The 15362-nt window shown below is 39.2% G+C and overlaps 1 protein-coding gene across 2 annotated transcripts in view; it reads right to left on the reverse strand.

The window, feature by feature from the left end:
- The window catches only part of jakmip2.S (janus kinase and microtubule interacting protein 2 S homeolog), a 76269-nt gene that overhangs the window by 26081 nt on the left and 34826 nt on the right, over positions 1-15362 (reverse strand). For both annotated transcript variants that reach the window (XM_041588710.1, XM_018256129.2), the window contains exons 2-12: positions 14631-14680; positions 12782-13037; positions 9443-9940; positions 8700-8909; positions 7114-7212; positions 5657-5803; positions 4317-4457; positions 3509-3565; positions 2169-2288; positions 971-1099; positions 42-125 (exon numbers count right to left, since the gene is read on the reverse strand). In XM_041588710.1, the coding sequence (XP_041444644.1) occupies positions 42-125; positions 971-1099; positions 2169-2288; positions 3509-3565; positions 4317-4457; positions 5657-5803; positions 7114-7212; positions 8700-8909; positions 9443-9940; positions 12782-12910 (1614 nt within the window). In that variant the 5' untranslated portion in view covers positions 12911-13037; positions 14631-14680. The remainder of the gene's footprint in view (positions 1-41; positions 126-970; positions 1100-2168; positions 2289-3508; positions 3566-4316; positions 4458-5656; positions 5804-7113; positions 7213-8699; positions 8910-9442; positions 9941-12781; positions 13038-14630; positions 14681-15362) is intronic.

Genomic DNA, 15362 nt, shown 5'->3' on the forward strand with positions numbered 1-15362 from the left:
CTCAGTTGAATAAACTATTTCAGCAGATGAAATTTACCAACCTGTCCCTTCTGTGCCAGTGTTTTTTCCAGGTCTTCAACTTTTGCTTTGTAGCGCAGAACTTCTGTTTGCATCTGCTCCTGTGCCTATGAAATACATAGAACCCATTTATTACCTCTTCAGTTCCATACAGCAAGTGACACTTGTTATAAAGAATATGTCCAAATCTGTAACTTAAGTTGCTTGGCCTAAAATTTTAACAAAATTGTTCTCTTCTGAGGAGCACAAAGTTTCTATCGTTTTGTAATTGAGAAGTGTAGTTGAAAGTGGACAACAAGCAAAAGTATCTCTCGCCGAATTCATCTGCTCGGGCGAACCGATTCCTAATTTGCATATGCAAATTAGGGACGGGGAGGGGAGTGAAGAAAATGTTTTCCCCTTCCCATCCTATGCATATGGAATGGATTTGGTTCGGTATTCGGCTAAATCTTTCGTGAAGGATTCAGGGTTCGGTCGAATTCAAAATAGTGGATTCGGTGCATCCCTAGATATTAGTTCTTATTTCTATTAGCTGCCTTCCAACTGATATGTGAAGTTTTTTGCAGTGTGTAAAAATGTGGCTAGTTAGCAATCAGCCAACAAGCCACGTTCTTTTTAGCTCAGATCTAGTTATCTATAAACTGAATTATAGCTCAAAAATTCTAAATATTGTCATTTGTGACCCAAAAGAAGCTGTATAATATTTGGGTTTCAGCAGTGGTAAGCATCTTCCATTTTTATTTTGAGTAATTAAATAGAGAAATTGATGAATTTTGAAATCATTTCCCTGCAATGGGTTATTACCCCAGAAAATAATTCCTCCCTCAGTTCCTCCATGGAGTTTGTGTCTCAAAGAAATGTGAATGGGAAATTCAACATGGTTGAATATTTAACTTGTAGTTGGGGTTGTACTGGACAGTATAGAGCTAAATCTGAATATCATGATATTTACCTTGGCTTCTCTCTCAACGTCTGTAAAGCTTCCCGTGTGTTCTTGCAGTAATGCATATGCCCTCTGCAGTGCCTGGTACTCCTTTGTTAACTGGCGAAATCGCAGCTCTGATTCTTCAGCTGCAAGGTTCTTTAAATTGATAGATTAAAACAATCACTTCTACATATGATTTCACTGTACCTTTCAATGAAAATCCAACACAGGAAAATATCAGTTGCAAAAACAACATTTTCTATTTGGGCCAAAGAAAAATTCTGAAGGCACTCGCATGCTCAGTGAGCTCTGAGCAGCTGTTGAGAAGCTTAGGGGTCATCTCAAATTTACAAATGATGTTGGCCTGTAATATAAGATGATCTACAAGGCTGATTATTCAATTCTGATGCTATTTGCACTGGTTTCTGAGCTGAGTAATTAACTGTATTAAGTACTAATCAGCCTTATATTGTGACATTTCTATTCTGTATATACAGAATATCGAGTCGGTCCCTAAGCTCGGTAAATGACAGCATCACAGAACTTAAAAGAAGATGGGGAGCTACTGGGGCATCTTTGGAGACACAGATCTTCCCTGCTAAAGGGCTGTGGTTGTGTTGGGCTGGAACAAAAAACATAATGTACAACAATTCTAGCCGACTTCTTTAGTTAAGCTATAGTTCTCCTTTAAGGAGCCAAAATATATAAAGTTATATGGATGGCTCATGGAGAAGTCTATAGTATAGATTTTTTCCCAAAGACAGGAGAACTTGGATACAATTAAGAAATATGCACAACATGAAGAAGGTGTGATGGAAATGATCATGTTTGCTATATACTTGTGTCTACACTTTTATGGTGTGTTTATAGGCCAATTTTTATAGAAAAACCTCAGAGGCCTCAGTGGTGGAGGTGGACCTTTCATCATTTAAAATATTCTTTCTGTATGGGGGGTAATATTTTTGGATGCCCTGGTGAGCTCCAATAATGTATTAGCTGTATGTGTGATCTCGGTACTTGCCAAAATTCTGCTTCTTGACTATTATGCGTAATATAGATATTTGTCAATGCACATAACAATGGCTGAAGCTAATCTATAACTGCCTTTTTATTATCTGTGTGAAAAGTATTAATTTCCTGGCATAATAGTAGCTAAATAAGTCCAGAATGCAGTGCAGAAAATCCATCAAAACCCTTAGGTTACATGCAAGGATATCGTTCTTACTTCATCTAAGTCATCATCTGGTGTTGCAGGTGTTCGATCTGTTCGATATGAAGCAACAGAGGAGGTTTCTGAATCCATAGAATCATCATCATAGCCAAACACTGTATCAACTAGGTGCCTCTGTAAAAGCAGTAAAACCTATTTGGTGTATAGGTAGAGAGAACTCATTCTGCTACTGTTCAGCAATGAGCAATACCCTCCATACCAAAGATACTTGATTGCACCTGTATTTCAGCCATTTATTTAACCCAAGGAAGCAAGGAGCCCCATTATTGCTGATGTAAAACAAGAGCACTGAAGAGCTGGGATCAACCTTTCTTGGATCCAACATTATTATGGATTTATTCAGAATTCTGAGTTTTGCTGGCACAACATATTAACTTCCTGCTCCACAACACTAAATCTTCCTGAATAGTGCCAATCTTATTTTAATAACCTGGCTTGCTTTAGCAGCTGAGTTCACTATTCCTACAAAGCCTTTCAACATCCACCACAGTCAATAATCACTGAGATGCCTCTTCATCCCAATATTTCCATCAGCCAGCATTCCTCCTTTTAAAGTGAATCAGTTAATAGTGCTACTCCAGCAGAATTCTGCACTGAAATCCATTTCTCAAAAGAGCAAACAGATTTTTTTATATTCAATTTTGAAATCTGACATGGGGCTAGACATATTGTCAATTTCCCAGCTGCCCCTGGTCATGTGACTTGTGTCTGCACTTTAGGAGAGAAACACTTTCTGGCAGGCTGCTGTTTTTCCTTCTCAATGTAACTGAATGTGTCTCAGTGAGACATGGGTTTTTACTATTGAGTGTTGTTCTTAGATCTACCAGGCAGCTGTTATCTTGTGTTAGGGAGCTGCTATCTGGTTACCTTCCCATTGTTCTTTTGTTTGGCTGCTGGGGGGGAAAGGGAGGGGGTGATATCACTCCAACTTGCAGTACAGCAGTAAAGAGTGATTGAAGTTTATCAGAGCACAAGTCACATGACTTGGGGCAGCTGGGAAATTGAAAAAATGTCTAGCCCCATGTCAGATTTTAAAATTGAATATAAAAAAATTTGTTTGCTCTTTTGAGAAATGGATTTCAGTGCAGAATTCTGCTGGAGCAGCACTATTAACTGATTCATTTTGAAAAAAATTTTTTTTCCCATGACAGTATCCCTTTAATTTCTTTCTTCTTTTGCTAACATTCATCAAGGATCTCTTAGACATGGACACATAATACACTACAGACTAACATAGTTGTGAAAACAGAATGGAAAACAGAACGGAAAAGGGCTCAATAACTTCTTACTGTAACCCTGCAAACACCATTGTTTTTAGGTTCTCAAACACTTACCTTTATAGGTTTGGAACTTCTTTTATGTCTCTTCCGTCGGATAAGCTTTTCCCTGTCCTATGACATAGAAATGTGTGGATTAATTTAGAATAAAAGAACACAATGACAATCACAGTTGCAACCAATTACCATTCATTATTTGGCTGGAAGTTAGAAAATAAAAAGTATGATCTGATTGGTAGATTTGTAGACAGATGGTTCAACCTACAGTATGTGAATAAATTAGCCTTCTGATTGAAATTATATATAAAATATCAGAAAAACTGAAAGTATACCTTCAGCAATTGGCAACCCAAAATAACCAAAAATATCTATAAGAAACCCAATAATATACTGTTAGACGTCACCCAAGATTTAGTGCATTTTTTAGGTAATGATCATTAATTCAATAAATTGTTGTCACAGTGAGATGATGTAAAATTATCTGCAGAGGTATAACCATGGAGAGAGTACAACTAAAGAACCAGAAGTGTTGGGGTCGGGGGGGGGTCTGGAGGGAGTTGGGGGGGTCAGCAGCAACTGCGCGTCCAATTTGGGGGCGCCGGAGTCCAATTCGGTGTGCCTGTGTTAATTGCGGGCTAGGCTCGGTGACCCAGTTCGAGACTGTCCGTGGCCTGGTTCTGGGCCCCGGCCCGGTGGTTGGGGACCCCTGCTTTAAATTATATAACAAAATTTTACTCTTGGGCCCACTGACTCCTGTTCATACAAGTTTGCTGCTTTTTTTACTTACATTTGAAAATTGCTGACCTTTTATCAAGGTGGAGGGAATGAACAAACATGTTAAAGCTCAAAATGGTGCCAAACTTACTCGTGTCAAATCATCAATTATATTCTGCTGCTCGATCACTTGTAACTTCAAAAACTCAATTTCTTGCTCCTCCTCTGCCTGGTCGAGATCATTCAAAGACCTCAGCTTCTTCAGTGGTGGATGAGATGTGATCTTCTCTCGCTAGACATAAAATATAAATATATTAGAAAAAAAATTCATGTCTGTTAACTGAAGTCATTTAGACAGCAAATGTAAGGCTATTAATATTGTATGCCGTTTGAGGTGTAAATAAGGGACATGGGTAAAGAAATATATAGAATTGCTGTAAATTGCCATGTGTTTTGGAGCTCGGCTGGACCTATGACGACTGTCATAAGAAAATGCACCAGTGACCGTTTCTGAGCAATAATCAGCAGTACAATTCAAAGTGAATGTCTCCTGCACCCAGAGCTATAAAATGTCTGTGAGACTTGAAAATATCTTGTTGTGATTGTGGATCAACACCAAAAACATACAGGCAGGTTAATACCTAATGAAACTGAACATATAGGGGCAAATTCGCTAAAGTGCGAAGCGCCCAACGCCAGCGTGACGTCATTTCGTTACTTCGCCGATTTACTAACGGGTGCTGGCGTAAATTCGCTAGCAAAGTGGACCTACTCTAGCGCTACTTCACACCCTTACACCAGGCGAAGTTGCGCTATGGCGATGGGACGTAACTACGCTAATTCACTTGCGCATTTTACTGAACGTTACCTCTTGCGCCAGACTTGCCTTCGCCACCTCAGATCAGGTGAAGTGCAATAGAGTAGATCAGGATTGCTTCAAAAAAAGTTGACATATTTTCTATGTCGCAAAAAACGCTGGCGTCTTTTCCTTTTTTAAGGGTGATGGGCTGAAAAAGATCATAAATTTTTTTGGGGTTACCCTCCTTCCCCCCCTACATTTGCAAACATATGGCACATAAACTATACAGTGGGCACATGTATAGGGCAATATAACAACTCTATTTTATATTATGAACCTTTCCCAGGCTTGTGTAGTGTAATGTATTTGTTGCTACATATATGTCCATTGTACTTTAACTTGGCGCCGTATGCAAATTAGGCATCGCTAGCGTAACTTCGCTTTCCTTGACGAATTAACGATAGGGCAACTTCACTACCGATCACCTCCCTGATCGCAACTTTGGATTTTAGTGAATTAGCGGTGCCCTGGCGAAACTTCGCCTGGCGAAGTGCGGTGAAGCCTGCGCTAGCGCAACTCCGCTGGTTAGTGAATTTGCCTAATAGTGGGTGCATTTTGGGATATGTGAAGCTTCATTTGCTTTGTTGTATCCATACAAATGCACTTCAACAAGACAAATCTTAGGTACTTGCCATCTCTGCATTTTCCCTTGTGATAGTTTTCAGCTTCTCCTCCATACGCTGTAAAGACTGCATTAACTCATCGTTTCGTTTAGTGAGGCACTTGTTCTTCTCCAGAAGAGGTTTGCATTGCTTTTCTGCTTCCCTGACTCTTCTTAGCTGTAAAGTTAAAAACATGATTGCTTACAGAGCTGCTGAGCAAATAGGGAAGGTTGGGTTCACCACGTAAAACATTATTAAAAAGTAAGGGTACAATAATATGAAAGTCAGTGATAGATTGGCCAGATTAGGGCCAATTTTTTAAATTACTTACAGTTTGTGTATAATACAAGTATGGGATCTGGATCAGAATGCTCATGACCTGGGGTTTTCCGGATAACAGATCTTTCCTAGATTCTAGTCTACTAGAAAATCATTAAATAAACTCATTAGGCTGGGTTTGCCTCAAATAAGGATTGATTATACAGTATCTTCATTTGGATCAAGTACAAGGTACTGTTTTATTATTACATAGAAAAAGGAAATCATTTTGAAAAATTTGGATTATTTGGATAAAAAGAAGTCTATGGGAGACGACTTTCCTGTAATAAGGATTTTCTGGATAACAGGTTTCTAGATAATGGATTCCATACCTGTATTCATTTGGAAACAATTTAAGTTTGCAGTGTTGGTATGTATGATATATATGTGCGTGAACTTGCACAGTTGGTCTTATAGATCAGGGGTCCCCAACCGCCAGGCTGTGGCCCAGTACCGGGCCGCGGACAGTCTTCAACTGGGCTATTGAGCCTAGGGGACTATTAATGCGGTGCGTCCGATTTGGATGCTTGCGCGCTGAATTGGATGCCGGCACTCCAGAATTGGATGCTGACCCCTCCCGACCACCTCCTGACTCCCCTGGCCCCCTCCCCCAGTCCACCGATCCCCGAGCCAAAAAAGGTTGGGGACCCCTGTTGATGGAAAATGAAAGGTATATGGGGGGTTGAATGGGGAAATGGTAATCTTCATACAGCTGCTGGTAGGGCACAAGAGAATTGCAGTCCATAAAAAAAGAAAGGGACTATGGCTGTATATTATTGTCATATCAATTTATTAATGCAAAGTTTTGGTTTATAGCAATATGCTTGAGAAATGATACCCCCATATATGTCATTGTGGGATGTTATAGAGAGTTGTGTAATCATGTGGAGCAGCAAGACTTTCACTTGTCTGCAATTGCACTAGAGGCTTATGTCATGATAATAATTAGACAAGCCTATATTTACTTGGTATATCTGTCCATCGAGGGAGTATACAGTAAAGAAAAAAAAAACGACAATTTTTTTAATGCAGCTTTAATACAGCGTAGAAAAGATCAAGGCATGGACATATCACATTCATCATCTATCAAGTCGAATCCAATTTCCGAAGATCTAGTTCTGTTAATAGGTTCTGCATTTCTGAATTTCTAATGGTATGAGGAATATTACCAGCTCATTTCTCTCATCCACCAGTAAAGTATTCCTGTCTTCCAGTTTTCTTATGGTAGCGTTCAGCTCCGCCATCCTTTTCTGGTTTCTTCTTAAGTCCTAGAGGCAAACATTTCTGTATTATTATTTAGCACAACAGTCTAATGACACATCTGAAAACTCTACTGAAATTGAAGGGCAGATTTTCTAAAGGGCACTAAAATGCACTCTGTAGGTCCCATGCATTTACTGCTGCGTCTAGGGCAATGGCTCCTGCGATTTGTACTCTGCACCTTGTGCCAAATATCAGCACAAGGCAGCCATAAAATTTAGGGTTAGGGTCCCTACCATCTAATAACACACAAGCTAGGAGACATCCAAGGGACATCTATGTACAGGCCTATATTTCTGCCAGCCACAGCTCAACTTTTGCGCAAGCGACTCATCTTCATACTCTCCTGTGCTCCCTGTGTTCTGCTGGGTAAGAGATAACACATACCGGCATTATTTTATTTCCCCGTCTCCTTTCTCCCTCTGTAAGATGAGCAATACAAGGTACAAAATGACAGATGCTGCAGGTGAAGGTTTCCCTACTTAGGGGGTTATTTATCAAAGTCCAAATTTATCTCAATATTTTCTGCTACAAACTCCGATCAAATCCGCTCTGGTTTTTTACGCTTATTTATTATTAAATTTTCCCGAAAATTTGATTTGAGGGAAAAAAATCAGATTTTCACAATTTTTTCGGATTTTTTTTATCAGATTTTCACGATTTTTAAGTAAATTTTACCCGAAAACTTTGGGGTATTGCACGAAACCCAGCGCACATAAAAAAATCATTGGGACTTCTCCCATTGACTTATATGCAATGTCGACAGGTCTGAGATGCCGGATTTTCAGATTCGGACTTTTCTATCCTCGGGGTTCAATAAATTCCGTAAAAGGGGGTTATTTACTAAACTCTGAATGCAAAAATCTTGAAAAATTTGTGTTTTTTCCCCATAAAATTGGACTTTTAAAAAATCAAGAATTTTTCATGATTTTTGCATTCGGAGTTTAGTAAATAACCCCCTTAGTGTGTAAATGAAATTATTGCGCAGGATTCAGTCGGACTCTTGTACCCTAAGTTTGCCAGATCAACTGAATATTTAGGGACATTTCTAACACATGGACTGATTATGTAGTGATTGTATTTAAATTAAAGGCAATCGTTGCCTCCCTGCTAGGTGCAAATTATTATTTTAAGATGAGTTGGTGACATTATAGTTCATTAGGGGAAGTAAGGACCCATTTATTAATAAGATGAAGTGTGCTGCTGTTATGAAAATGTATGTTTTACTATTGAAAAATCCCTGGTTCATTTAAAGGGCAACTAATGCCAAACCAACTAATGGCGAGTACAGTTTTCTTAAATAATTCTGCTGAGGGAAGCAGCTGAAGAACCCTGGGATTTAAAGGGTAAGAAAAGCTGTTAAATCCAAGTTGAACTCGCCAGTCTTTTAATGGTAAATATTTATTGCCGATTTGGCATAACCATTTTATATTCCTTACTTCTGTGCAAACAATACTGACTTGTACAGCAAGAAAAATAGATGAAATTCAGTTACCGGGCTGCCACAGTGCTCAGAGCCATCCCCTGCTCTCCCTGGGATCTCCCTTTTAGGGCTCCCTACGTTGCACTCTGCCTCCTTTACTAGAAATAGCTGCTCATCCAAAGCATCTTTCTGTAGCTGGAGCTTCTGCACAAAGCCGGTCTGGGTTTCTAGTTCTTTTTCTAAAGCGAAGATTATCCTGTCTTTTGCTTTTATTTCATCCATCTGAAGCACAATATTAAAGAAAAAAAGGTTATATTAGTGTTATTTTATAAAGACCTTTATAATATTTACTTTATTATTAATAATACTTTACAAAGCAATAATTCACTCATCAAATCCACATACTGGTGCCAGACTTGTGCTGCTTTGCAGCAATGCAAAAACCTTGACATATTTATTATATTGTTAATAATGGCACTGAACAGTGCAATTCTGGAACTATAACCTGGAGTTATGTGATAGATATATATATATATATATATATATATATATATATATATATATATATATATATATATATATATATATAAATAATCCTTCTAAAATGCCCCATTGGTGCAAAACATTGCTTTTGTCAATCTATTGCGACTTTTGACAAGTGACTTTATAGGATATTGTTTGAGCGGCATTTAAATTCTACTACATTACAGCCTGCTCCAGCCACTTGCATGGGGTTTATATACACGCAGACAGAAAGTTTATTAATTTTACATATTTAACAATTCCCTTTCCATAAGAATAAAATTGTATTTTACCAGTCTTCTGATGTCCTTTTCACTATCCCATTTAATCTTGGCAATGGCCTCTTGATGGGACTGATGTTCGCTCCGCAGATCCCCAGCTTTAATTTTGTCTGCCTGTATCATGTTATTAAGGGCCTCGTCCACTTGCTTCTTGGCTGACTTCAGCTCAATGATTTCCTGTAAGAGCTTGAGGCGCTCAGAGTCAAAAACCTTCCTGGCCTCCTCCCGCGCCTCAGTGCTCAGTGCTGTCCTTATTTTGTCACTGCTGCCATCCCTCAAGGCATTGACAGTTGACTTGAGACGCAAAATCTCTGCCTCTTTTAGTTTGGCCATTCTTGACAGTTCCTGCTCGTGTTGTTTGATTAGGTTTTCCCTCACTGCCTGAAGCTCCTTCATCTTCTCCTCGTGAAGCTTTGACTTCAGTTCGGTAACCGTAACAGTGTGTCTGTGCTGCTCCTGCTCCTTGATGCGTTTGCTTTCCTGGTTCTTCTCCCGCTCCAGTTTACTCACCTGTTCATTGGAGAATGCACAAGGGTTAAGATAAAAGTGAATTATGTATTTAACTAGCATTATTATCATGCATATTATTAAGTTTGTTTTTAATACATTTTGCATAAAAGAAAACAATACTAAAATACTAAATTGTGCAGAACTATAGGTTCCATGCAGGATGTTGCCAGAGTGATTTGTCTGAGTTGGGAAACTGGGCAGCAAACTGGAAAATGAGGTTCAATGTTGATAAATGCAAGGTTATGCACTTTGGCAGAAATAATATAAATGCAAGTTATACACTAAATGGCAGTGTGTTGGGAGTTTCCTTAAATGAAAAGGATCTAGGGGTCTTTATAGATAACAACTTGTCTAATTCTGGGCAGTGTCATTCTGTGGCCACTAAAGCAAATAAAGTTCTGCCTTGTATAAAAAAGGGATGAAAACATAATTATGCCTCTTTATAGGTCCCTGGTGAGGCCTCATCTGGAGTATGCAGTGCAGTTTTGGACTCCAGTCCTTAAGAGGGATATAAATGTGCTGGAGAGAGTGCAGAGACTAAGTGCAACTAAATTGGTTAGAGGGATGGAAGACTTAAATTATGAGGGTAGACTGTCAAGGTTGGGGTTGTTTTCTCCGGAAAAAAGGCCCTTGGGAGGGGACAAGATTACACTTTACAAGTACATTAGACGACATTATAGACAAATAGCAGGGGACCTTTTTACCCATAAAGTGGATCAGCGTACCAGAGGCCACCCCTTTAGACTAGAAGAAAAGAACTTTCATTTGAAGCAACGTAGGGGGTTCTTCACAGTCAGGACAGTGAGGTTGTGGAATGCACTGCCAGGTGATGTTGTGATGCTGATTCAGTTAATGCCTTTAAGAGCGGCTTGGATGATTTTTTGGACAAACAGAATATCAAAGGCTATTGTGATACTAAACTCTATAGTTAGTATAGATATGAGTATATAGAATTTATGTGAAAGTAGGGAGGGGTGTGTGTATGGATGCTGGGTTTTCATTTGGAGGGGTTGAACTTGATGGACTTTGTCTTTTTACAACCCGATTTAACTATGTAACTGTAAAAAGATAGACAGTTAAATAAAAAGTGTCAGTGGCACTTCATCCCTAGTCATTTTGTCTACAATCTGTTGGTGCTGATGTACTTTAGTCCTCCTTCTTGTCTGGCAGCCTCCCTAAGTATACAGCCTTCATTCTGGTCTGGGAATAGGCCACGGATACTGTTTACATTGTCACTCCTATACCCATTGCAATACAAAAACTGAACACACCACCAGCAAGCAGATCATCATTGTTACTATGGTATTACTATATTACTATGCTACTGATCCTCCCCTACAAAATACCATTAACTGGGGTGCTCTAAAATATATAATGTATGGGAGGAAATCTCAGTGGCGCGCAACACTTTTTGTTTAAAGAGTTGTCAAGTATCAGCTTTCCATTATAAAATGTCAGTAACATGGCGAGATTCATAATAACGGCTCTGGCATTTAATCACACTAACCCATGTTGAGGTCTAGGTACACAATTCCTATGAATGGCAACACCAGTTATAGAGAGCTCTGTGGCATTTGCTTGTGTTGTCAGAATCTAGCCTGAGCCTCTGAAAAGTTCATTATATTTGCCTTCTGTTATAGGTGACACAATGACAGGTGACAGGACATCAGTTTACATAATGTAACATGAAGCTTTCAATTCCATAGCCGCGAGAGACATAACCTGGCTGCACCATGGTTCTAAACTCTAAAACTTTTTGCTGCCCTATATTAGTGGTCATGCATAAATACTTTAGAGCATTTGATTGCCAATGCCATTGCCTACAATAAACAGCAAGAGAAAATGAGCTATTGGACAGGCATATCATGTTTCTCTGAAAACTGCAGTTTTAAAGGAGAAGGAAAGGTTAAAACTAAGTAAGCCTTATCAGAAAGGTCCACCAGTAAACCCTGGTGCTGCTTTGAGTCCTCTGTCAAAACAAACACAGCATTTCTTTCCTTCTATTGTGTACTCATGGGCTTCTGTATCAGACTTCCTGTTTTCAGCTTAATCCTCCTTGCCCCGGGCGTGAGCATGCTCAGTTTGCTCCTCTTCCCCCCCCCCTTCTCGTAATCTGAGCCCAGAGCTATAAGTGAGCAGGGAGAGACTCAGGCAGGAAGTGATGTCACACCAAGCTAATATGGCAGCTGCTTACCTAAACAAAGAGAGCTTCTACAGCTTTTTACTCAGGTATGGTAAAACATTTTACAGAATAAATATAAGCTGGAAGCTGCAGGGACACACCTAGGGACTGCTGGGGACCCCACAGGTATAGGGGGGCCAGTGAAGCACTGACTGATAAGCAGTTTCAATATATGTTTATATAAATGTTTTATACTCAAAGTTTAGGGGATACTAAAATGATTTTGCTGTGGAGTTTAATAATGTCAAGTTATATCAATGGTGAATTGTTCCAATCAATTATAGAGAGACTCCAACATATCAATATATCTGTGCCTCTACTACTGTTGTTTTGGACTCAAGACCCCTTATCATTCCAGCCTTTTGTTCCTAAAAAAAAAGCATAGACTCTCCATATTAGCAGATGTATAACTGACATTACCCTTCATATTGTCCCAGCCATTTACCTGCCCCACAAGGGTTCAGTGATTTAGGATTTTCTACCTTCTCCATCATGTCTCTTAACAGCTCCCATTCCCTTCAGGAGTGAATATGAAATCTTATTTCTATTTGGAAAAGGAAAGTTGCAGGATGGACATTGTGCTTTGTTCTTGTGCTGTCTGGGATATTTTTGGATGCCGACTGGAAATTGCTGATCTGACCCTGAAATTCTTTTCTTACCTTAGACTTTTCCTGGTGCAGCTCAATTTGAATGTCTGTCAGTTTCGCCCTGAGGTCTTCATTAGCAGCTTGAAGGGCAAGTATAAGAGCTTCTGGCTTTTCAGCCTTGCTTCGGCCTTTTTTAGACATGATTGCTGCCTACTTTGTGTTGGTCCACCCCTACGTTTTCAGTTAGGAGCAGCCATGCCCAGTGGATGTTGGGGCACCACTCAGATTATGATGCAGGGAAGCAGCACCCTGTGCACTCCTGGAAGCCCTGAAACAATAACAAAAAACAGTTTTAATATGTTATTATGTCACTGTACAGATAGCTTTGGTGTGATAAAAATAATCATTAAGCTGCTCCTGGATTAAATATATCAGATTTACCTTTTATATAAAAATGTTGCCATTATACCCATTGATTGTGTCAAAAGGCCAGCATGCAGATTCTTAGAACTATATATCCTATTCTATAGATCCGTGAATTTCAAACTGTGGCGAGAACTGGCTTCCTATGGACGCTCCAAATGTTGTGCTTTGTTTGCTTGTGTTTATGCGATAGGGTATTGTAACACGAGTGGTGTGTAAGTAACATTAACATTATATGTTGTACCTTTGTTGCACATATGCTAAGATCTCTAAGATGGGAGCTGTAGTTCATCTTCAGTGTTGTTCCAGAGTTGTGATTGGGACTGGTAACATAGTAAGTTAGGTTGAAAAAAGACACACGTCCATCAATTCAACCTTTTAACTCTATTTTAACCTGCCTAACTGCCAGTTGATCCAGAGGAAGGCAAAAAGCCTCTCCAATTTGACTCAAAAATTCCTTCCTGACTCCAAAATGGCAATCGGACTAGTCCCTGGATCAACTTGTACTATGAGCTATCTTCCCTCACTTGCTAAAAAGCCATCCAACCCCTTCTTAAAGCTATCTAATGTATCAATCTGTACAACGGATTCAGGGAGAGAATTCCACATCTTCACAGCTCCCACTGTAAAAAACCCCTTCCGAATATTTAGGCGGAAGCTCTTTTCTTCTAATCGGAATGGGTGACCTTGTGTCAGCTGGAAAGACCTACTGGTAAATAAAACATCAGAGAGATTATTATATGATCCCCTTATATATTTATACCTAATTATCACCCCTTAAGCGCCACTTCTCCAGCGTGAACATCCCCAATTTGGCCAGTCTTTCCTGATAGCTTTCCATACCTTTTACCAGCTTAGTTGCCCTTCTCTGTCCCCTCTCTAATTCAGTCATGTTCTGTATTCTCTAAATGAACTGCAGCTCTCCTCAAAGATGGGGGTTGTGGTTCATTTTTGTGTTGTTACATATTTTATACAGGAGAAGGAGACAGGGCTAGTAATAATAAAGCACTAATTGACAGAGGTGTATTTTCAACTGGCAGTTAGGCAGGTTATACATAGACTTAAAAGGTTAAACTTGATGGACGTGTGTCTTTTTTTTCAACCTAATTTACTATGTTACAATGTATCTCTTTTCTTTACTAATGCTGCTGCCACTCTAAATTGTGTAAATAGTTTTATCACATTGGTTTCCCATAACAAATACTTCACTGGCATTTTGAATACTTGAAAGAGTGGCTATACTGAAGCAGCCGAATGTGTGAGTGTCTCAGAACTAACATGACACAGAGCTTGAGTGTATTTAGGAATATACCCCAGGTCCATGCAGAGAGTACTTTCGTTTAAGTGACAGTTTAACAGGGCTATTAAAAAGGAGTACCTTTTATTAAGGGTTGTCAATATGATCTTTCTCCTCATTATTTGAACATTTTGAAGATTTACAAATATCTAGTGAAAGCTGAATGCCCTTCTACCTGATAAAGAGACTTTGTTGACTTACCTGTGAGTTCAACCGTCCACATCCATTGTCTTCAATTTTCCTGTCCATATCTGTTGTAAGAGTAAATATACCATTCATTAATATCGCAATGATTTCACAGCAGTAACAATTTCTGAGTTGACCCATTAATCCTCTTTTTGTTGTGAGCCTGTTGGCCCTTAATTCTGTACCTGGCAACTAATTAAATGCCATTGTTGCATAATAATGATCAAGTTGATTAAATGTATCCAGGTTAGAATACTGGAGAACAATTACTGTATTGATTGTGTGTTAATCAGTAACGAAACAAGCACATAAGGAGCCCCTTGAGGAAAACTCGGTCTGATATTGGGGTCAGAGACACTGAGATGCTGGTCATTAGTTGCTTACCCATTAGTTCCTATGTAGGAATAACAGACACTATATTCATAAGAGTAGGCTTGTCAAAGCAACTATGGCTTTTTACTTGCAAATTATGTTTGTAAGCAGTGGTGTGTAGCAATAGAAATACCAAACCAGTGGCTGCTAGATGGCCAAGGAGTGCAGAAGCCCTGCAGAGGGCCAGATAAAGTCCAATATCAATATTCCATATATTATGTTATTTTAATGTCCAGTACTGTTTATTATATTTGAAATAGGTTTGAAATAGATACTAGGCACTAGAGGATAAATTAACTAAGCGGTGAAAATTCGCCAATGACGGCTTCGCAGCCATCACAACACTTCGGCAGGCAAAAATTCACTCAGACAACG

The sequence above is a fragment of the Xenopus laevis genome, chromosome 3S, assembly GCF_017654675.1.
Source record: "Xenopus laevis strain J_2021 chromosome 3S, Xenopus_laevis_v10.1, whole genome shotgun sequence".
In the NCBI taxonomy this organism is placed as follows: Eukaryota; Metazoa; Chordata; class Amphibia; order Anura; family Pipidae; genus Xenopus; species Xenopus laevis.